A 24,145-nucleotide genomic window follows, 5' to 3' on the forward strand; every position below is an offset into this window, starting at 1 on the left:
TAAAGACATTGATCGCTGCAGGCAATGGCTCCGAGCGGTACAGAATACCAAAATACGACAGGTCTGCAGTCTAGTCCTCTGCCAGATGATGTGTTTTACTCAGTCTGGCGAAGGTTTTCCAGCGCCCATTGAAGAAGCGGATAGCGTCCTCCAAAGGCACACAGCCAAATTGCATTTTTTCCTACCATAATGGCATTAGCTCCCCATAATAGCATGAGAGGACAGAGGTTGAAAATGGGCAAACTGACCCTTTAAGGCAATAATTCTGTCGTCTCCTGGACACACAAAAGATGAATTCAAACAAATCAAAGCTCCACAAATGGAAAAAAAGTCACTATTTATTAATGAAATGTCAGTTTTACAATGGAAAGACAAAATAAAGCCCTGTATGACCAGTGTATTTGGCAGTTACAATCAATGACATTGTTACATCACCTCCCATTTTTACAAACAAAACACTCAAACAACCTCATGTGAGTCAATTAGATACAAAAAGCTGAATGCTGCTGACTGTCTTCTGTGTTGAACATCCGTCCTATTAAACATACTACAGGTTGCTTGAACCTGAATGGACTTCAGATCAGACTTAAGTGAATAAAAGAGCGTAGATTTAGAAAAGGCTGCCATGTTTCAGTGTTACATTGTAATTCTGCTGCACGTTATAAACCTCCATATAAACATAATTATCCTTCATATTCATTTCAAGTCTTTAAATATCCTCCACATTATTTGGTTCGACATCTGAAGGAACATTAGAGGCTAAATTATTTTACAATTCTTTCTGTCATACTTTAGTAGTGTACAGTGGAAATAGTGAGTCTGTCCCCTCTGTATCAAAAATATTACAATGTCACTAAAGTCCAGCACAGAAAATACTCATTCATTAGTTTCTGAAATTACTGTAAATTTAGATCGACCCCTTAACGTGTTTATTCCTCTGTCAGAAGGGTAAAAATGATCAACAAGTCTGTTTACATGAAAAATTTCTGGATAACACGACCGACTCAAGAGGCTCGGTTGTGTTCAGTGCAGCTACATTTAATGCTTCCAGTGAAAACACTCACTCTTTGTAAACTACAAGCTAAAAGTCACTTTGTTAAAGTATTTGTACACTAGTAAAGGATGTCTGGATGTTCAAATGAGATGCAACCTTTGTTGTTTTCCTTAAAAATTAGCGTCTTAATTGCTTTTAAACGTTTCCCTCTTATAATAAAGGAACAGATGGAAGGAAAGGACACAACACTATAAACCAAGAAATGTACTTCCCTCGTTTAACGGACAACAGTGCAACTGGCGAAGCTAAAAACAAGTAAAAGAAGACTTAAAGCTAGCCTATTTATTTAGCGGCGCTACAGTTTTGTGTTCTATCGTCTAACACTGATTATGACCCCATGATTTTTTTATGCTACGAGAACTACAAAAAGCGAGCCAAAAAAAGAGAATAAAGAACCAAATAAACATAAATCACTAAATAAATAGAATTATAGCTGAACCCGATATGCAACACATTCAAGAACAATTGTCATAACACGACAAATAATTTAAACTTAATAGTGCCCATGAAATCAGTGCCTTCATGTCGTCCCCACAGTAGAAAAAGATCAATTAAAAATGGGTTTAAATTAGGGATGCACGATATTATCGGCACGTTATCGGTATCGGCCGATATTGGCTTACAAATGAACTATCGGGTATCGGCCAACATGCCGATATCCGCCGATATATTTAACCGCCGCTGCATACTTGATTAATGCCCAACCTCGGCGCAATGTCCCCGGCACGGCGCAGCGTGATGACGTCACGTGTGTCTACCTGCAGCATGAGAGAGTTAGAGGCCAAAATGTCCGTGGTGTGGAAGTTTTTCAAAGTTTCACCATTATACTGTACGCTAATTCCAATACAGAAGAGAGTCGATGATCTCTGCAATTAGGTGTGCAGGAAAAAAATATCGGTATCGGTAATCGGCTAAACGAGTTGTAAAATATCGGCATATCGGATATCGGCAAAAAATCCAATATCGTGCATCCCTAGTTTAAATTGGAGCTAATGTGACACAATCCTTTTTGTATGACAAATTATGATGAATACTATAATTTACTCTTCATGTAATCTGAATAACCGAGCCCTTACATTTGAACCTTTGCAAAGACTAGCCGAGCACTTTCTGGTGTGTCTGTGTACAAGTCTGATTAATCAAAGAAACACAGTAAGGCATGAAACGACCCACAGCTTTACATTTACACCTCCCACGTCTAATGAACTAATAATGAAATAGAATAAAAACGGCTGCATTGTTCGCTCTACTTGACTTTCACTGATCGTAAATCAAACTACACTAAAAAAGCATCAAACTGTTTTAGATGGATGACTTATTTTCTGCTTATCAGGCATGTGTCTATTTTCAATGTTCAATTGAAGATAGTTTTACAATAAAGAACTGTTGCCTTGCGCTGTAAACTGCAAAGGTTATCAATGGCCTGAAGCAGCAGAAATAATACTGAGCTGAAAGTGAGCAGAAATGCATCTTAATTACAAACTTTGAAAGCACGACCAGCTCCCACTCTCAGAGCTCTTATCATAGTCATTGTTTCTACATGAAAAACTTTGGTCAGCACCTCCTGACTTTAAAAAAAACGTCTTCATTCTCTTCAAAATCCTTTTTGGGACAGGATGGCACTGACTGAGACCGACATCTTTAAGCTTCTCTGTTAATATCTGTTTGGTTTTTAGGTGAAACAGATACTTTAAAGGATCCACAAAGAACTGCAGTCACTGTATACGCTTTACAGTCCTGGAAACAATGTACACAAAGTGCAAGTACATATTGTATACAAGAAATATCAACTTGTGATAATAATGTCCCATGATGACTCAAAGTTTTTTGTCCTCAGAACTCCTTCAATTCAAACCATTTGCTCTGTTTTGTCCTCACCTGCACTGAGAACTGGAGACACAACGAGCTGTGAGAGGCGCAACACGATCAAGAGTCCTCTGCTCCTCAGACCGCACAGTCATTGGTTCTGTCTTGGAGTTTGCGGTTGAGAATGAGGAAGGTTGAGAGGGAGGCGACCGAAATGTGGAAGATCAGCTGCCACACGTTCCTCAGGCCGAACAGGTAGAGGTTGCATAGGACGATCGCACTCAGCAGAGTGAAGGACTTAAGCTTCTTCAGGGAGGAGTGGAACAAATAAAGGTGGCACTGAGGACGCAGAGAGAAGAGGGTCAGAAGGAGTTTAATATAAGTGTGTTTCAGTTTGCAATGAAGCTCGTTTACCTGAGACACGCAGCAGACAAACGCCAGAAGAAACGCCATGACATTCCATACAGCTTCATAATCATCCTGTGTAAAGGGAAGGAAGTAAACAAACTGTTGATTTTAGTGTGACATTATTTCTGATTAAATTCACATAAGAGGGACATCTTTTTTTTGTGCAGACTCGTTTCATTTTAAAACCTGCTCACACAACAAAATGCTATTGCACAGCAGTCAGCTCAACATATCTCTAAAAGTTAGCTTACACATGACTATTTCCCAAGCATCAACATGTTTTACTCTGTTTTTTCCCACCTATTTCATATACAAGCGATAGGATTTTGGCCCTGGCCGTACCTGGAATGTGTACTCTATGAGGTGAACACCGCGGATTATGTTCAAAGATGCACACATGATATTCAGGACCAGAGAGAGGATGCCCGGTGCCGTCACTGGTTCCAGTCTTACATTCTGACCTGCTACAAAAAGACGGCAATCATTAAAGTACTTTAAAGTTACAAAACACAGAGAAACCTCTGATACATTTTCATCATAACTGCTTTAAAAAATAGTCTCACCAGATCCAGGACCTTGCTCCATATGCCCATTAGCAATGCCGTTGGTGAGATCCACTTCCTCCAAGTTTATTACTTGTGGTGGTTTGATCCTCAGATCCTCCTGGACCTCTGCCAACGTCACCTCCAGGGCCGGACCACCGCTCTGATTGTACTGCTGCTTCAGTTTCTGAATAGTCCCGTCTGTCAAGTGGCAGCAAGGGAAACATTAGAATACACTAAATTAAAGTATCAAAAATGTGTATCTGTGTTTGTTATTCAACAAGTCCTATTATTATTCAAAGCTAAATCCTTCTGCAATCTCATGAATCATCAGTAAATTTACATGACCATATTTCCCTTCCTACTCACCAAATTCCAAAAATGGATACGGCCTGGCTGCCAAGGCAACGACAGTGCTATTGAAGCATGCTGTGAACTCCCAGCGCAGATCTTCCAGGAAGCAGAAGGCCTTAGCAACGGGGAGGCTGCAGTGGCACACGCTCATGTAGGATACACCCTCTGAAGAGACGAAGCTTAACAGGTGAGAGGAGAGAAGGTGTTTAGTAAACAAACAGCCTGACGCAGTGTGACATGGATGCCCCTGTGATCAAATGTCCGGCTGTCTTCTGTATTAAAAGAATCATTGTATTGGGTATTTTCTTGCCGTGACAGAGAGCTAAACTGAAACCATCTGCTTCTGCTTTATTTCCAGAATCCTTACTATATGTTGAGCTCCTGGCCCTTGACGGTCCCTCTGTCAGGGAACCGGGCCAGTGCCTTGCTGATGGTCCTGAGCTGCTGCTTCCTCTCCTGGAGCTCTCGGTTGTGTTCAAAGTCCGTGGAGGCCGACAGGGGGAGTCCATCCCTGACCCGAACCACAAAGGCAAACAGGATCAGAGACATGATCCACTGGGTCCATGAAGAACACACTGCCTACAAGGGGTCAAGAGAAAGATCAGATTATCAGTATTGTTATGTTTATCTTTTTTTCTTTGTTATCTGTTTTTCATAGTTTCCACAATTTGAAATCATTTTTCTTGATGATTCACTTCATTTAGGGCAAAAAAATCATCCCTAAAGATCAAACTAACAAGTCTTGTTTTGTAAAACAATTGAGATTATGTTTATTAACAGAAAACACAAAGAGAGGACTCCAATATTTACATCTGAGTATTTTCTTTTTGGCTTCTAATTGCATGAAAATGACTTAAAGGAGTGCAGATTAATGTATTTACTTTTAAATTACTTAATTGATTATTTAAAAAACTTGACATTATGCCAAAAACATACTAATTGGTTATATTATAACAAAATAAAGTCAGTTGCAAGTTTATTAGGTACATTAGCTCATATCTTTTTTTTAAGCATTTACTTACTAAATTAAAGCAGTTTTAGGAACTGTCAGGAACCTTCGGTTTGTGTTGATTTTGGCGCCCCCTGTGGACAAATGCTTAAGTGGTGATTTTTAACAAAAAGTCTCATACTGCTTTCTTTCAAGAGTCATATATATCACTCACTTTAAATTTTTTCTCTGTGAAATGTAAAAAAAAAAGGCAGGATTAAGTTAATCGCTTCCTCTGATACCTGCCCCGCACCAACTGTTTTGGGCATTAAAAATAACTATATAGAAATAATCAATCTTGTTGTTGGTGTTCTGGTTTGCTTTTGTAGGTCAAAAAGAGTATTCAGAATTAATTTCAGTCTGTTTCATAACCAGCGAAAAACTCCTCACAGGAGCTTTAACTTCATAGTCAAAGCCTTCAAAGCCTTAGGGTTTGTTTACTTTACTGTTGGGCGTCTAACTGCTATCATCAAAGACAGCCTTCTTATAATACAATTGCTAAAGCAGCAGCTCCACAAACTGTTACATCTCAACTATCCATAAAGTTAAATAACTTCTCTTAAACTTGAGTTAATTTCGACTAAAACTGAACATTTGAACCCTTTGTTGTGGGTACACCGCATTAGTTTTAGCAGGTGTACACAGACTAGCTGCTACTGGGGGTATTTTATAAACTGCGTAGATTTTTCAATTTTTCAGTCTTGTGGAAGTTGCTAAGTTAAGTGCAATTTAAACAGTAATATTTCACTCTGAGGTCAATTATATACGTGTAGTTTGCACCTTACCTCATTATCATGGCTTTCATGCTGCACCTTGTTACTTAGCTACTGCTGGTTAGCTGACTACAGCATCATATCAAATACAATACTAGCACGAGCCAGTTACAGTTTCAGGAGCGCGTGAAAAGCAAATTGTATTATTTGTAATACCAATAATGAATACAAAGAACTTCTGTAACCTGTAATAGCATATACGTAACAAGTTGCTTTAAAATTAGCCAGCGAGCTAACTTGAAATCTTCTTCCTGATATTCCAAAACCACAACAAATCTGCTACGGAAACGCGGGAGGGACAGAAATAATCTCAATCTTTGCAAGCGCTCTCAGCTCTTCACATAAAAGTGAAGTTAGCGCTTGCGAATTGTCGGCCGTCAGTGACTAGCTTATTGTCTAGCTAGCTACTGTAAAAAGGTCAGTAATGTCATTTGCATTTTTTTTAAATCTGTCTTTAGTTTCATCGTTATGTTGGATATGAATAGTAATTGTGGCTGAGATGAATCTAACGGAAGCTAGCTAACTAGCCGTTAGCTGCTAACTCGAGCCTTTCCCCTGCGCTAACATTTGTGCTAAAGTAGTTAGCTAGCTGCTGATTGCCGTGTAGCCTGGGGGTGTTTAACGTCATGTTATTGATATAGAAATGGCTTGAACGTGTCGTTTATCGTTTTCAGACTGAAGAGTAAAACATGTGATGTGTTGACAGGCAGCTGACATTAACTTATAACGCTATAAGTCATAATTGTCAATATTCATAGGCACATTTTAATATCGACTCTGTGATGATCAGCTGTTCCTTCTTTAGATTGAATATATTTCTTATTTATCATGTTCACATATTAACTGCGTTTAAATAATTAATCAGGCGAATTAGCTGCTGTTTTCTGCATGATTAATAGGAAAAGCAGCTTGAATTACGTCTAATATATCAAACTAAATTGGCTTGAAAAAGCTTTTTACAGTTGTGACCTATGCTATTGAAGTCGATTATTGTTGTATATATTTAGCAGGGAAGTTTTACGATCTGACACTGCTTTTTCCAGTCCATCAAAGACAGGCCTGGTTTGTAACATGATAAGGCTGAGGCTATGAATACAATGCATTCTTGTCTTTGAGTTGTGCAGTGGTAGCCGAAATGATGGGAGCCTTTAGGCTCCTGTATAGACTGCAATAATACGATTCTTATTGGCAGGATTTGTGAATGCAGATGAATCTAGGTGCATGGTTCCTGGGAAAGCCACAGCATTTTGATTGTGGTGTGCAGCTGTCAGTGTCCTGAGTATGTGAGGTCCACCAAAACTATGTCTGGCTAGTCATACAGGTTATCCATACATGTGTTGAGAAGGAATGTTTTTGTGACACATTGGAGAAACAGTTACATTGAACAATGCTGAATAAGGGTTTTGCAAACATGGTGCCATAATTACCTCATTATTTTGCATGGGTAAACATTGTAAGGCATAGCACTATCATTAAATCTTTCCAAGATTGCTGCTCAAAGGGTTGAAATTGTCTCATGGGTGGCGGCTGTGGCTCGGTGGCAGAGTCGGTCGTCTCAATCTGAAGGTTGGGGATTCGATCCCTGACTGCTACAGTCTCATGTCGAAATGTCCTTTGGCAAGACACTGAAACCCAAATTGCCCCTGAAGGCATCGCGATCAGGTATGAATGTATAGATCCTGATTGGAGTTTGGCACTTAGGTCATTGTCATCAGTGTGTGTGAATGAGTGAATGTGACATGTAGTGTAAAGTGTCTTCAAATATTAGGTCTTATATTGATCAGAACTCAAGTCATTGCAATACATTGAAAATTGTGTTTCCAGGCTGACAAAGTGCGCATTGGTTCCCCCTACTTGCCAGGAAAGACTCATGAACTTTATTTGAACTTTATTTACATGTCATTACCGCCTGTGGCGATCTGATTTGTGGCAATCCAACTGTACTCTTCTGAAAGTGCCATCAGTACGCCCCCACAAATGTGCATCAGATTCAGAACAGAGTGACGGTTAATTCATGTCCATTACTTGTCTCACTGTGTTGTGACCAGGCTCAGTTGTCGCAGCAGTTTGTGACATTTCCCCGTCTGTAAGCCGAGACACAGTGATACCTCAGAGAACAATTGCAGAGTTAAAAATGAGCGAGGAAGCTTGGCTCTGTGTGGATTTGCATAGCTTGTACATTTCCCCATGGACTTCTCTCTCACTCCCCTCCCATCGCTCTCTCCCCTCCCCTTTCTCCTTCTGTCCTCCCTCGCTGTCTGTCAGTCTCTCCGCAATGCTTCCCAACACACGCTGTAGACTGTAGGTGTTCACTGACAGCTAAAAAAGAGGGGAACCTGAATGCAGCTTCTTTAAGAGACAGCAGCTTATTTGTTACTCCTCTACATTTCAGGTCACTGGACTTCGATCACAATGGGGGTGAAAGACCGCCCTCAGTGTTACTTTGATGTGGAGCTCAACCGGGAGCCAGGTAAGAGAATTTAAAATCACTTTACAGGTATGAGAAGAACTTAGTAATTTTGCAGCATCATGAACATGTGTACTCTGCATGTATGTATGTTGTTCTTGCAGCACTGGAGCTCTTAATTCATATTCATTTAGTTGTTATAATCAGACACATATGTTATTGTGTCTGCGCTGACTGGTTGTGAAGTCTTGCTATGAGCTTTTGTCATTATTTACCTTTGAAGACTCAGTTTCCTGTAGCCTAAATTATGTAAATCTAAGACGGTAGGACCAGTTTATCAGCCTGGGGCTTAACGAGAATGCTTAATTAATACTTGGAAAGAGAGGAACAAACAAACCCTCAAACGTTTAAGAATGTTTAAGGTTTGCGCCGAGCTTCAGAGAAGTTTCTATAATGTCAGAGCTTCGCCGCAGGATTCTCCTAATTGTTGGAAACCAATTAAAGCATGCAGTTTAATAACACTTGGGCTACTTGTAACTATTAATTGTATCCTGAGCCTATAAATGTAAGTTTTGTAACAGCACGTTTATATCGACAATGCCTCATATCATATTTAAAGTCGAGGTGAAATGAAAAATGTCATTTTAATCCCTTTAGATCACAACCCCGGTAATATTGTGCATGCAAAAAATAAATTTCTCCATGTTCTTATAAAAATCCGATCATTTTTTCTTCCTGTAAAACAAAATATCACGTGTGCTTACGTAAGCTAGCACCAACCAATTTCAACCAATAATATCATGACATCCACCTGTCAATCAATCTGCAACATTTAGCCGCAGAGCACCAAGAACGCTCGGTCAGTTAGCTAGCTACTGCGCTGTGGAAAACGTCTGTCTACGCCCACTTCTCAACGATCAAATCAAATCCCTCTAATGATATGTCCCGCCTGCACTTCCTGTTTCACTCGGACAAACGTCACGATACGGAAGCTAGATACTCTCGAAATGCCGTTTCATCTCGCCTATCTTCCTTTTCAGTAGCTGAGCTAACTCTTCTGTCTTGTCTGTCTTGCAGTTGGGCGCATTGTCTTTCAACTGTTTTCGGATGTTTGTCCCAAGACAAGCAAGAACTTTCTCTCTCTGTGCACTGGTGAGTAATAATCATCGGAGGACATCGAGTTCAACATTCACTGCTTTGCATAACCAAACAATTTAAAACCTGTTTGATAGCATCACATCAGAACTGTTGTTTGATTTATTTGTCCAGTAAAAGCAGAGGCGGTGTGGCTCCTGAATCTATCTTGCTAATCTTTCAGAAACTGATTCAAATAAATAAGAAACTGTTATTAAAATAAGAGCCACAGATTCACACTCCAGTCCCCGCTTTGGTTATTCGATATCTCGAGGAAAAGAGCGAGTGTAAATTGTCCGGTGACAGATGGAGTCTCTGGCTTGATAGAGGGGGTCCTGGTCCCTCTCCCTGGATATTTCATCCCGCTGAGTAGGACACAGTGTACTGTAGTAAAGTTGGTCCGCCTAAAGATAGGCATAAATCTGAAAGCAGACCAGATCCATCCTCCCTCTCATTTTTCACCCCGACGTGGCTGTTAGCCTTTTCCTCGACTCACAGTCACAACACAACACACAGATATTCTCTGTACAGCTGGGCAGTCTGCTGTGGCTCTCTCAAAGTCACTAATGTGTCCTTTTAGGAGGGGATCAGCTCACGCCATTAGAAACCAAACCCTCGGAACAATGCTGAAGCAAGTGAATATAAATACTATAAGTTAAGCAACCTAAGCCGGCTGTTAGAACAGCCATCCCTCTGTCCTCTGAAAGCACACTTTAACACATCAACACATCGAATGAAGTCTCTGCCTTCACAGCACCTTTCACTCCGGGGGAAAGAGAATCCATGGGGTGAAAGCTTTGAGCCAATATTCTGTCCCGTGTCTGAATCTCTCCAGACTTGTTAATGAATCCTGCAGCAGTATTAACAACAGGATGCCTGAACAAAGGCATCCAGTTTATTGAAACCCCCCTCCCCATCATTCCCCAACTGCGGTTTCATTCCCATGCGGCTACGTTCGAGGCTAACATTTCTCTACACCTTAAGGCATCTGATCTACACAAAAGCACCTCACAAAGTAGGTCTGTTTAATTAGTGTGATTGATGAGAGCTCTGGTAACTTGTATCTAATTGCAGGTGAAAAGGGAACTGGCAAAATCACAGGGAAAAAGCTGTGCTTCAAAGGCTCCACTTTTCACAGAGTGGTAAAGAACTTTATGATCCAGGGAGGCGACTTCACTGAAGGTAACAATGTCTAACATGCAACTTTGTCACTTTAAACTGTGTGTTTTATCAAGTTGACTGAACACTGTTGCATTTTTAAATAACCCTGCAGAAAGCAAATGTGCTAAACAAGGCTGCCCGTTTTACACTGCGGTTCCGCCGCAGCACTGTAACAAAGCTCTGCCGTCATGCCACCTTTAACATTACACATTGGACCAAGCAACACTGCATAAAGCCGCCCCAGTGTGTGTTTTTATATTGTGTTCCGCCATTGTCCATTACTTGTCGCTGCTCTGCCCTGCCGCGTCCGACATTTACGTTGACGCCGTCACTTTTTTATGCCTCAGTTACCACCTCTGAAGCTGAACCTCTGAACTGGCAGTGTTAAAGGGGCTCAATTCTACATCTAATGTCGTTTGTTTGGGAACAAAATCAGTTGCTCTTAAGAAAAGTGTTTCTACTATTGGGGACAATTTGCATGGTTTCATGTAGAGCTGCACAATTAATATATGAGCAAGTGCAATATTGAAATCTAATCTAAAAGTAAAATTTGCATCAAAACTAGCGCAGCGGAGTTACCCTGGACTATAAATCTTGTTCTCCAGATGTTAGAAAATTTGACATCGCCCTGATTTTAAAACTTTTTTTCGTTCCCAACAGTCATGAATCAATATCTGTAGTCCTCGTTTGACAGCTAACAGTTCATTTAAAAAAGGTCACAGGAAAAAAATACAAAGAAAGGCTTATTATCGTATCAAAAGGTCACTAGGGTGTTTATTTCAGAAATCCAAGAGACCATACTGTTTTCTGAATAGAGGAGGGACAAAATATGGATACGGCAATATATCGTTGTCCTAACTTGTGCATTACAGTCATCAATAAACTGGCACCCATTATCGATATTTTAATTTACAAATATAAGACGCTCTAAACAGATTTCCCTGCGAATTTGACTCACTACGTCACTACTTACAGCGCGTATGACATGAATGAGGGTAACGTGAACGGAGATTGATTGGCCGAGGAAGAACACAGCGGAAAAACAAGTTAAGAGATGTGCCAGCAACTTTCAAAGTCCTAATATGAAAATGCGTACATTGTTTCATCTTAGTTTGTGTCAAATTCTATGAAAGTGACACCAAATTGCAGTGAATAAATACACTGATGAATACACGAGGCCCCATAAAGCTGAAGTGTAGGATTAGTTAATTAGATATCGTGATGAATCAATTATATGATTGCCTTGCAATACATCAATTATTGCAGAATCGCTGTATTGTGATATTATCCCTATTGTGCATCGCGTATCGTATCGTGTTGTGCATCCTAACGCGCATTGTGTCGCGTATCGTGATGCGTACTGTGTTGCGTATCCTGTCGCGAATCGTGACGCGTATTGTGTTGTGCATCCGAGCACGTATTGTGTCGCGTGTCGTGTATCGTGACGCGCATCCTAATGCGTATTGTGTCACGCATCGTGTCGTGTATCATGATGCGTACTGTGTTGCATATCCTGTCGCGCATCGTGGCGCGTATTGTGTCGCATATCGTGACGTGTATCGTGACGCGCATCCTAATGCGTATCGTGTCGCGTATCATGATGCGTATTGTGTCGCGTATCGTGCCGCGTATCATGATGCGTATCGTGTCGCGTAACCTGTCGCGTATCGTGAATTATCCTGCGATTCCCACCCCTATTTCTGAATGTGGCAGCCACCTGCATTGACGTCTTTTGTTTCTCTTTTTTTTTTGGTGGTTCTGTAATTTGCTGGGAAGTGTGCACATGTTTAGTGTGATATAACGTAAAGAGCTGCGAGTTTTGTCTTTATTATTTAACTATGTTAATCTCTGCAGGAAATGGAAGAGGAGGAGAGTCCATATATGGTGGCTACTTTGAAGGTAATGGGAATTTCAAACTATCTAATAATCAGTCTGCAGTTTTGATGTCTTATAAATGTTTATGTAAAATCAACTGAGCTAATTCTGCATGAGCATTAAGTTGCATGTAACTTCTGCATTAATAATGGGTTTCTCTTGAAGTTTCCAACATATGACTCTGTTGACCTTCACTTTTCCGTTGTGTAGTGCTGTCTTCTATTCAGTAACAGTAGTGAGCTTTATCACATCAGCATGGAGAGTAGGCATTCTCTTTATTGAAATCTTCCTGCCTAAAATTTTCAACATATTCTTTTATTTATAGAGTGGTCTTTCAAAATGAGAAGGTAAGAGATGTACACAGCTCTGTAACACTATGTCAACACTGTCCCCACCACCTTCCTCTGTCACTCAAAACGGTGCAAATGTTTGCAACGATGCAAATTTGTGCTGGAGGGATGTTGCAGGATTTTCTGTTCACACATCTTTTCCTGTTAGACCCCCAAAGCCTCGGGCTGCTTAGCTTACTTTATGTTACATATATATGTGGTATTTATAGCCACATGACTTCCATGACATGAAGGCAGAAGCAGGCTGCAGTTTAGTCACTGCCACAGAGAGAACCACAGCTGCACTATGCTGCTTTGCAACTTGGATATATAGCAAACCTGATGAATTTGTAACCTCGCTAGTCCAAGAAATTTGCCCCCCATTGCATGCTAAAATACATGGACACCCTTCTGGTATACTTAATGAGGTAAACTTGTAGCTAATAGTCAAGTATAGCACTAAAATGAAAGAACATAAACAGTGCTGTTATGGAAGGAGCGGTCGGTGAGGCAATGGTTAGGTTTGATAGTTTAAAATATTCTCCCTTTGTCCTGCTTCTCCCTGAATATTTCCCTTATCACGTATCCGAGGACGCTCTCCGAGACTTCCATCCTTCTCTTTCTGCTCCAAACAGACGAGAACTTCACTCTCAAACACGACAGAGCCTTCCTGTTGTCGATGGCCAATCGCGGGAAGGACACCAACGGCTCACAGTTCTTCATGTAAGTAACGTAAATCAAATCACTCAGGTTTCTTGCATTAATTCTATGTATTTGTTTTTATTTCCGTCCCTTTCTTTCCATTTTAAACTGTAAACTAGAACCTGTCATTGATTGTGAGTGTCAACAATCCCCTGCAGTTAGAAACATGGATTCATTCTTTTTTTACCTACAAATGTGTTACATGTTTTCTCTTGCCGTTTTGTGTAACATTTTACAGAAACTCTAGCGTCCTGCTCCTCCAAGGTAATGTGTCTCCAAGGCTGTGTTTCTCTCTCTCCTGACTGTATTTATCATGCAATAGTTTGTATTTGCAACAAGTTTTTTTTTTTATATGTTTGAACTCTATTCACAAATGGCTCCAGGTGACACGCGTTATTTGACTTTGTAGACATCATCCACACTAAAACAGGTTGTCACCGTTAGAAGTGTCCTCTGTAAACATACTTAAAATAAGGAGTGTAATACAAAACAATAAAATACTTTAGAGTGTAGGACCCACTCTCATGCCTGTTTTTAATTTAATATGCAAATGTTTTGCAATCAGGTGTAATTAAACAAACGTTGGTCTTACAAATCCTTTACTTTTTTTATTAATGTCCCCCATGATACAGTAGCACCCACAGTTTGCTGAAGTTACTCGTTTATTCTTTTTCTCCTCTTTTTCCTTTTTTCATGACCCAACCTCCCCCCACCGGTCGACCCTCCCTGGCTTCTTCAAACAGCACAACCAAGACGGCGCCTCATCTTGACGGGTAAACTCTCATTTAGCTTACAGAAGGCATCTCTGACTTGATTTTTAAGGGAATGAGGAATTCTTAAAGGGCCAGTTCGCCGATTTTCAACCTCAGTCCTATCATGCTATCATGGGGAGCTAATGCCATTATGCAATTTGGCTCTGTGCCAATGGGCCCTGGAAAACCTCCACCAGGCTACAAAGAAAGTGTCATCTGGCGGGCGTCTCTCGCTGGGCTGTTCCATTCAGAGGGAGGGGCGCAATGCACGCTGGGTGTTGTAGGAATGTAGAATTGGCGAAACCACGAGCTGTTTGTACAACTTTCTGCACAGCTGTGGCACCAATTTCAAATAATATTGCTTCTATCGATTACAAAGAACACCAGCTTTGACTTTGAAAGCCCCTGAAAACATCTGTAAAACATTCAAGAGTCCAAAGCTTAGATACTCTCCCTTATGGAGACTCTGTTTGGGAAGTTTGATCTGATTTGATCGAGCAGACGAGCAACAACTTTTATTAGATTTTCATTCAGATGTTGTTAAATCCTGATTTTTGCATTTACTCCAACTGAGCCATGTTAAACTCGAACCAGTAGGAAAAACACAGAAACCCCCCAAAAAAAGAAGAAATATCTCATTAAATACTAAAAACATTACAAAGTTTTGATAAAATATTGTGTCCATGTAGAGTATCTTCACTAATACCGGGACTGATTGAGAAAAAGCAGGTTTTCAGGGACTTTGAAGGCACTGAAATCTTATAATAGTCAAGCTGGGGTTAAGTTGTATCAGACATTAATCTTCTCTGCCTCTGTGCAGAGTCCACGTCGTCTTCGGTCTCATCATCTCCGGCTTTGAAGTGATTAAGAAGATCGAGGGGTTAAAGACAGATTCAGCCAGCAGACCCTACGCTGATGTGAGAGTGATGGACTGCGGGCAACTTTTCACTAAGTCTGCTAATGATGGTAAGTCCGGTTACTGATCTCATACTTTTTTTATTGTCAGGTTATCTGATGAAAAGGCCAAAAGCAGGCTTTCCTACCTTGTTAGTGGCACTCACAACCAAACCCATTTGTTCCTTCTTTAAAGGGGGGGATTATGCTAATTTCAAGCTTCATATTTCACTCTGTGATTTGTGCAGGCCCTCATAAAGCCTGAAACGACTCAGTCAGCTCTGTCCCTTTAAGAAACCCCGCCCCTACAAGCTCGCTTTCTTCTGATTGGCCGGCTCTCTGAAGCCTGCTGAGGTACAAAAAACAGTGTGAAAGCTGTCGTTCACAGCAGCCTGCAGACTGAGCTGGGGATTACGCCAACATACTTTTACCTACAGATTTGAAACTTCACCCACGTTTAGTCTGGACATCCTACATTGTAACATTATATATATGTCTTAAAATATGAAACAGCATAATACCCATTCTTTTAACAATAATAAACAAGTCAAAAATTTGGATAGGAGTGCATACTGGATTTGTTGGGGACTATTTTCTGCCACTGATTGTGTTTTGAACCAAGTTGTGAGCTCTGTACTGAGTCAGAGCAGTGCATTGTTGGTTTTGCTATTTAAATGAGATTTGTTGACAAGAAAAACATGTAATTTTTCATACTTAAGCTTAAAATTTTGACCTTCTGCTGTATGAAAATCTCTCCAGTTCAAGACTTTGAAGATTAAATAAATTGCCACTAAAGCAGAGCAGCAAGAGTAAAATGTCTGCTGTGTATAAAGACATTTTTCAGTGATCTGAACATAATCTCACACCGTCTGCTGTCTCTCTTTCGTTATTTCTCCCTGTGTGGAATAAAGAGCGTTGCTGTGATTGTAACTGGGTCATATTTTGTGCTCATTCTGTAAGAGGTTGGCATTTAGCTGCCAGCATCCTCCCCGCTGGCATTCACGCGGGGCGTGTAACCCGATCTTCTGTTTAATGAGGATCAGCGAGGTGATCTCTCTGGAGTTCAGTTGGCATCTGCCCACCTGACTCTGCCAGGTCTGCTTTCATCGCCCCCAACATCAGCGTGGAGTCAAACAAAGCCTGTGTTGATGTGGAGTCATCCCACCCTGAAAATGACTCCTTTCTCCCGTCTGTTATTGAACATCTCTGTGTTTGTAGTCCTTAAAAATAAGCATAATTAATTAAAAAAAATAATGTGTCTTCAGTGCTTGAAGGGAAGAGGAAACGGACGTCACATTCTGCCGAGTCGTCCTTTAATTCCCACGACTCGTCCTCTCAGCTCTCGTCTTCAGAAGGATCTGAGAGTGAATCCGATGAAAAGCACAAACATCATAAACACAAGAAACATGCAAGTAAACAGGCGAAGAAGAAAAGGAGGGAATCAAAGACAAAGAATGTGGATGTTCTGCTCTCCGTACAAAGGTACTTTTTCATCTTCTTTGATCATGTGTCTCATATGTTGGCAAGTATAAATAGAAATACTGACATGATTCACTGTCAGCTGTGAGAGCCAAAGGTTCTTTGCATAACAAAATAATGTTTTGCATCTCGTCTCGTCATGAAGCTCCCACCGTCCTGCGGACAGAGAGATTCTGGATGGAGAGAATGAAGCGGACGGAGAGAAGGAGCAGAGCGGGAAGAGAGAGAAGCCCGTCGTCCGACCGGAGGAAATCCCACCGGTGCCGGAGAACCGCTTCCTGCTGCGGCGGGACATGCCGTCTCAGGACGATAAGACACAGATGTCAGTTTGAAGTTTAAAGTATATTTTAGCTTTCACATCGAACAGTTTACACATCAGATTTAAACATGTTTACTTGTGATCTTTTCAGAGCTGAGAAAGAAGAGACGTCACTTTCAGCAGACCAGAAACCAGCCGTGTCCAAGTCAGGAAGGAAAATCAAAGGCAGAGGGACGATGGTATGCTCACCTCTTTATGTATTGATTATTGCAGCCTGCCTGTAATTTGACCGGATCTACTTTTACTTTTACTTTTAAATATTATTCCTCCTCGGGATTAGGGGGGGGCATTTCAAGCAAAAAAAATGTTCGATAATCACTGGGAACTAACGCAAACACACACTGGCATAAAGAGACAGAGGATCTACTTTTTCACAACTCTTGTTGTATTTTCATGCCAAAGTTTGTGCCAAAAAAATGTTTGTGTCTTTTTCGTTTATTTTTTCGAAGGAGTTTCACTCAGAACTCTTAGACGACTGCGTTTTTCTCAGGTTCCGAATCTCAAAGCGCCGCACCCGCTGGCACTAATGCTTTCTTCTTCTTTTGTTATTTAAAGGTATAATAAGTAGGATGTTCTTGCATTTTGTCAAAAACACATTCAACCAGGGCCCCTCCTCCTGGGCTCTTCGTCACTCTCACTCTCTCGTGCGAGAACACGGCCACCCCGCCGAGCTAACACAGACAGCATCACTGTTACCTTTGCGCTAGCCATGCTAACCGCCGGTTAGCTCGTCCTAACTGGTTTGAGGCACCTACCTGTCCAGCAGAAAGAAGGCCAGCTCTGCTTCGCTCTTTCGCCATGTCTGCCGGTCTGAATGGGGCCCAGTTGCTAATTTGAACCACTCCCACACTCACCTGTACGCTGTGATTGGCTCAGGGAACCACAACAGCGCCCCTCCTGAAAACGTCCTGTGCAAAGCAAAACAACAGAATAGATGCAGAGGGAAGAGTCTGCACACACACTCACCAACACACATGTATAGAGGCCCATAAGTGATGATTTACATTATATTGTATTTATAAAAGTCTATATTATTCGTCTAGGAAAATCCTACTTATTATACCTTTAATGGTGGTACTGCATTACAACCAGGTGCCGGTAAAACAATGGAAAAAATATATTTTTAAGATGAGACGCATTAACTTTTTGATTTTTTTTATAAATTAATGACTATTCAAATATTTTCGAGAATCATGACCCATCCCTACTAGAGTTCACAAGCTAAAGAGGACAATAAGCTTTGCTGTGAAAATGGAAATACATCTCTGACACTGCTTTTCTCCCTGCGTCTCTCTGCCTGCTCAACATTTTGTTGCTAATCTTCATGTTAAGATAATGAAACGTCGTTAAAGAATCTTAAGCACAGCCTCAGTAAGCTCTATAAAGAGTTTTGACATATTTCTATTCTTACTTTGTTGCAGAGATATCACACCCCCACTAGGTCAAAATCCCGCTCTGCTTCTGTGGAAGAGCGCGGCAGCAGTGAAACTCCGCCTCACTGGAAAGAAGAGATGAAGAGAACCAAAGTTTATCAGCCGCCGAGCATCGAGAGGTGGAGCAAAGGAGACAAGTACGACTTCATTTCACTTTTATAGAATTTTCCTGCTTTATCGTCGACCAGCTTAACACTTTAATGATCGTCTCTTAAACAGATGGGACGACAGGAGCGACTCAGTGTGGTCACGGTCTGCAGAGCGCTCCTCAGACCGCAGCTCGGAGAGGTCCAGCCTACAGCGCAAACAGAAGAAAGAGAAGAAGAAAGCCAAACACAAGAAGAAGGCCAAAAAACAGAAACACAGCAAGAAGAAGAGCTCCAAAAACAAAGCTCCGGAGGCGTACCTGTCCGAGGGAGAGCGCTCGGCGTCTTCAGAGAGAAAGTCCAGAAGATCACGCTCTCCATCCCGCTCCACTTCCGCTCAGCATCAGTCATCCGCACGGAGACGACGGCGGTCCTCGCTGTCTTTCAGAGACTCACGATCCTACTCAAGATCCTACACATCCAGCCGGTCCAGATCCAGAGGGAGATCCAGGTCATACTCTAGATCCAGGAGCCTTTCTAGGTCTAGAAGTCGGTCTTTGTCTAGATCCAGATCTCGGTCCTACTCTCGATCAAGATCAAGATCCAGGTACAGATCAAGATCTCCATCCAGGAAGAGGAGTTCATCGAGATCCCCAAGAAAGAGGAAAACCAGCAATCCCAAAGCGGACGCCGCGGTCCATGTGCCGGAAAAGCTTCCAGATAGCAAAGTCCCAACCGTCTCCAGACTCCCAGCTGCCCCGGCTCCTGAAAACAACCCTGTGGTCCCGCTGAGCGACAGTCCTCCACCGTCACGCTGGAAGCCTGGTCAAAAGCCCTGGAAGCCCTCCTACATCCACATCCAGGAAATTAAAGCTAAAGCAGCTCCCGGGAATGTTTCCTCCGCTGGAAAGGCCGACGGAGCCGCAGAGAAAGCTCAGACAGCTGCACCAAAGTGTCTGCCGGGTGAGAGCGACAAAGCACACAGACCTGCGGGGCGCTCACAAAGCAGGTCCTACAGCCGCTCAAGGAGCAGAAGTTACAGCAGATCCAGGTCCAGGTCGTCATCCTACAGCAGATCAGGCTCCGAAACCTCCCAGAAGGCGCAGAGCAACAAGAAGAAATCACTAGACAAGGAATGGAAAGAGTATTACAGCTCTCTGAGGAGGATAAAAAATTTAGATAAGTACATCTCACTCGCTAGTAGCCACGATGCTCAGTCAGGATCGGGGAACGAGGCGGGATGTGAGCAGAGCCCTGGTATCAGAAGTGGCTCTGTGGAGAAAGTGAAAGAGAAAGGCAGCTCTCAGGATCAGGGGATGAAACCGCACAGCTCGGTGCTGGCAGAGAGCTTTAATAGCAGGTCCGAATGGGACAGCGACAGCGATAAAGTGAGCCAAAGCAACAGCGCTCACCTGTCCAAAAAGCAGAAGCAAGCCGCTCAGTGCAGCGAACATCGGGATAAGAAGTTGTCCGCTCTCACAGGATGGAATTCAGAGAGCGATTCTGAAAATATAACAAACGCAAAGATGTCGGCCATATCTGAGAAAGAGGAAGGCGAGGCGAGTTCTGAATCGGAGTATGAACCCTCCAGGAAAAAGGAGGCGGCGATCGCTGCCGCGACGTCGGAGGAAGGTCCCGAGAAGGCGGCCGAGCCCGAGAAGCACAAGAGTAAGAAGAAGGCCAAACGTAAGCACAAGCACAAGAAGAGAGGTGATAACAAAAGTAGCTCCCATCACAGTAAAGACAAAGGGAAGAGATCGAAGAGGAAACACCAGAAGCTCAAAGAGACGTTCCACTGGCAGCCGCCGTTAGAGTTCGGAGAGGAGGAGGAGGAGGACGAATCAAAACGAGACAGACGCAGTCCTGGGAGGGTCAAAGCCAGGCCGGGTTTGGACAATAAGAAACAAAACGAAACCTCTTTGAGCAAGAAGCCTGTTAGAGAGGAAGAATGTAGCAACAGGAACTCAAAACACGCTGAATCTCATGTTCAGTCATCCAACAGGAACGGTGCTAATTTAGCGTACGTCAAAGAGCAGGAGCCTCTAGAGGATATGGACATTTGTACTCCGGAGCACGATGCTGGAATAGAAGAATCCTCAGTTACACAGGAGCGTTATAATAATGCAGAGTTAACCTTAAAATCTACCTCAAGGTCTGTAGATTCGACTTCACCTCATAGCAAAGAGCAGCCTTCTGTTACCTCCATGACATCAACCGGCGCACCACAAGAAGAAGAAACCACTGATAAACCTGCCGGCACTGTCATTAACTTTAAATGGAGGCCTTTGAAAGGAATGTCGGCTCTACAGAACGTCAACGTTCCACCCGTCACCTCGAGGAACGTCCACATTCAAGAGAGCCAGACGGCCAACGCGCAGGGAGTGAGAATGGAGATCAAGAGCAAAAGCCGGGTCCGGCCGGGGTCTCTGTTCGACGAGGTCCGGAAGACAGCGCGGCTCAACCAGAGGCCGAGGAACCAGGAGAGCTCTAGCGAGGAAAGGTCTCCGTCTGAGGGGACGAAAGGGGGGACGTCTCGCACGAGATCAGAGAAGAAGAGGTCCACGTCCAGGAAGTCCCGCTCCGTCTCCAGCCACCGCTCCCGCTCCAGAGGCTGGTCCCACTCCTACAGCTGGTCCAGGAGTCGATCCCGCAGCTCCAGCTACTCGTCCAGGTGAGACACTTTGATTAAGAGCAGGGCGAGAGGAAACCGTGAGAGGCTTCTAGAAGAGGATTGCTGTGAAAGGTAGAATGTGATGTATAACTCGGTGTAACTCTGTTGTCAGCCGCAGCAGGAGTCGGAGGAGACGCAGAGGAAGACGGTCGCACTCTCACAGCAGCACATATCGAAGTTACAGGAGTCACAGGTACAGCCTGTTACACTGATTTAATATCCTAATGTAGCGCCCAATAAAACCCAGTTATAAAGTATTTTCAGCTACTACAAAGCTAAGAAACTGTCATTGTGTATTTTATCATTACTGACTCTTTGAATACCTTTTATGTTTGTCTTTTTTTAGTCGGACGTACAGCAGAAGTCATTCCAGAAGTCGCTCACACAATCACAGACGGAGATCCAGGTCGGTTCATGTGCTAACTGACGCTCTAAAATGTGGTCTTAGTCATGCAAGAGGTCACTGAGTACCCTTAATCTCAGATACAAACACTGATATGGAAACGCTTTAGTCAGAAAACACTGTGATGTCATTGTATCTTAATGACAGTTAAATTAGGAATTAGGTCTCTGCAGCATTAGTTGAGTATTTGGAGGGATATTCATACATTTGTCAGTTTTCATAAACTGTGATTTAAAGATATAATCTCGAGGTTCTCAGTTTCGTTCTACTTGGCGCCACCTTATGCAGATAAAAGGCAATTGCGACGTCCACAGTTGGCTCCCTTTGTTACGGTTGTAACTCTTGATTTTCCTCGCTGACGTTCGCTTTCCTTTTCAGACTGTTTGCTTCATCTGAGCGTCGAGTTTGTTTCTTTTTCTTAGTCTTATTTTTGAAGTTGTATCTGTAGTCATTGATCTTTTGTTTGTTTGTTTGTTCAGCCATAGTAGATTACTGTTTACTAGCACCACTTGCAGAGATCGGAAAAAGCAGTCGCTAAGCTCCGCCTACCCTCTCTGGCAGACCAACCACTGCTGGGTGACGGAAAACCCGTCACTAACTGGGCGTCACTTGTGATTTTTTTCCGCTCCACAGACACTCAGTCCATAATTATACTATATACTGCAAATGCAAAGGCCTTCATCAGTGGGCCATAGGCTCAGTCACCATTGTGCTACCTCATTCGGCGATAGATAGTGACTTAGACATTTATTTCCATGAAAATCTTCGAGATTATATCTTTAACTTTGGGTTTAATAAGGTTGTATGATGACAGGGAAACAACTGATACTGACTTGTTCACTTTTTCATTCATAAGAAGGCTTTCTTGTAAGAGACATTAGAGCTACAACAAGCTGCAATTAATCCATCAACAGAAAATGTTTGACGATTTGCTGCTTTTCTTTGAGTTACGTGACATTTAAAATGTTTTTTGTTTAACTTTTGTCAGACTAAATATTCTATAAAAAGATGTCACTTTAGGCTGTAGAAAATGTTGTTGCCATTATTCATCAATGAGTCCTACATGGATCAGTCCTATGTGTGGACATTGATCATAGTATGAAGCAGGAGTAACCAGTCAGTGTCTGTCACTATGCAGCGGACAAATTGATTGGGTCTTTATATTCTTCTTGGACTTTTTCTCTTCTAAGCCAATCACATAGTGTCTCTGTTGTCACCCGGCTGTGTGTTAATGCAGGTCACACTCCTACGACAGCTATTCAAGCCGGAGTCGGAGCGCGAGCAGGAGACGAGGGCGCAGACGAAGTGACAGCTACAGGAGCTCCGACCGCCGATCCCGGTAAGACGCTGTGCTCCATGCCGAGCCCTGACAGGCAGAAGTGGCAGGTCTCACTTCAGCCTTTTAACCCTGTCCCTTCTGCTTCCTTCGGCTGGATGTTGGGCCGTGGTTTGACACCAAAATATCCGACTAATTTCAATCACATCTGGGTCTTTTGCAGGTCGTACCGCTCCTCCAGTCGCAGCTCTTCCAGGCGCAGAAGTCGCAGTCGCTACAGCTGAGCCTCGGTCAGAGGAGAGAGGGAACAAAACCACAAAGTCTGACACTGTGCAACGACTACTATCATCACCGATCAGCTACTGAAGCTCACAGAGGAAAACTTGTTACTAGTTTAATGCTCTGCGATACATCCCGTCTACATAAGCTGACATGTATAAAAAACATTTCTACGTGACACATAAGCTGTATATGTTTTATATTAATGTATATTTCTGTAACCATTTTGTATTTTGTTTTTTATACACTGACTTGTGCAATTAAATGTACTGTAATCCTTTCAGATCTGATGTGTGTGAGGAGTTAAACAGTTAGAGGGTACTGTCTGATGTTCTGCCTTAAAATCAGAGTTGACATGACGAGATCGTTAGACAGAGAAAATAAGTTTGAGCAGCAGTTTGAAGCTGTTTAATCTTTGTTCCTTTTGTTTTCTTACTGTAACAGGAATGTTAAAACTGTACTCAAAGTACGGTTTCTTTTATTCAAACAGTTACCATCAGTTTACATTTAATAAATACCATCACACATAAAGCTTCTGTTTTTCTTTTTTTCCTCAGTTCATATCAAATGGCGCCATCTACCTTTCAGTTCAGAAGGTGCAGCGTGTGTGAGGTCTTCATCCCGGCAGATTGAAGTGTGTAATATTAATGTCAAACACTAAACGTGCTGACCAAACAGTGATTGCAGGTTTCTTTTTAAAGAATTAACTTTGTCTTATACCGTCCACTTAGGATAATCTGTTTAACACACGGCTTTAACTTCACTTCCTGATCGGGGCTCTTCATTGGAATAAAAGAAATAGAGAGATAACTCCCTTAAATTATTAATCACACTCAGAGCTAATTGAAAGTTTGGTTTCTGCGTTCACTCTAAGCTCTGCCCTCATTTGTCTCTGGCATGTGGGAGTTTTTTTTCTGAGCTGCATGCAACAAAACCAAGACCTTCAGATATCGACAATGAAACGCAAAGGTGTCTGTTTTGTATCTGGAAATGCAGGAGTGCACGCAGTGAGTACATCTA

General features: G+C 42.3%; 2 protein-coding genes across 4 annotated transcripts; one reads left to right on the forward strand and one right to left on the reverse strand.

Moving 5' to 3' along the window:
• Positions 1-320: 320 nt before the first annotated feature.
• Positions 321-4,727, reverse strand: sec22c (SEC22 homolog C, vesicle trafficking protein). 2 transcript variants are annotated; one of them, XM_069667369.1, is made up of 6 exons: positions 4,532-4,727; positions 4,180-4,343; positions 3,832-4,011; positions 3,611-3,729; positions 3,275-3,340; positions 321-3,199 (listed from the first exon to the last, which is right to left on the reverse strand). In XM_069667369.1, the coding sequence occupies exons 1-6, from the start codon at positions 4,711-4,713 to the stop codon at positions 2,999-3,001; spliced, it is 912 nt and encodes a 303-aa protein (XP_069523470.1). In that variant the 5' UTR covers positions 4,714-4,727; the 3' UTR covers positions 321-2,998. The 2 variants fall into 2 exon arrangements, with proteins under 2 accessions (XP_069523470.1, XP_069523469.1); XM_069667368.1 differs by having other exon boundaries at positions 3,611-3,732.
• Positions 4,728-6,255: 1,528 nt separating this feature from the next.
• Positions 6,256-23,645, forward strand: nktr (natural killer cell triggering receptor). 2 transcript variants are annotated; one of them, XM_069667105.1, is made up of 17 exons: positions 6,256-6,342; positions 8,318-8,395; positions 9,410-9,484; positions 10,541-10,648; positions 12,482-12,526; positions 13,467-13,554; positions 14,277-14,306; positions 15,106-15,251; positions 16,445-16,661; positions 16,804-16,980; positions 17,069-17,156; positions 18,399-18,547; positions 18,630-21,167; positions 21,280-21,360; positions 21,514-21,573; positions 22,808-22,909; positions 23,070-23,645. In XM_069667105.1, exons 2-17 carry the CDS (start codon positions 8,338-8,340, stop codon positions 23,128-23,130), a joined length of 4,023 nt encoding a protein of 1,340 aa, XP_069523206.1. In that variant the 5' UTR covers positions 6,256-6,342; positions 8,318-8,337; the 3' UTR covers positions 23,131-23,645. The 2 variants fall into 2 exon arrangements, with proteins under 2 accessions (XP_069523206.1, XP_069523208.1); XM_069667107.1 differs by lacking the exons at positions 6,256-6,342; positions 8,318-8,395; positions 9,410-9,484; positions 10,541-10,648 and adding an exon at positions 12,828-12,849 and having other exon boundaries at positions 12,483-12,526.
• Positions 23,646-24,145: the final 500 nt, after the last annotated feature.

This window comes from Semicossyphus pulcher, unplaced genomic scaffold (genome assembly GCF_022749685.1).
Source record: "Semicossyphus pulcher isolate SPU_LCO1_2020_fin unplaced genomic scaffold, fSemPul1.0.p SCAF_18, whole genome shotgun sequence".
In the NCBI taxonomy this organism is placed as follows: Eukaryota; Metazoa; Chordata; class Actinopteri; order Labriformes; family Labridae; genus Semicossyphus; species Semicossyphus pulcher.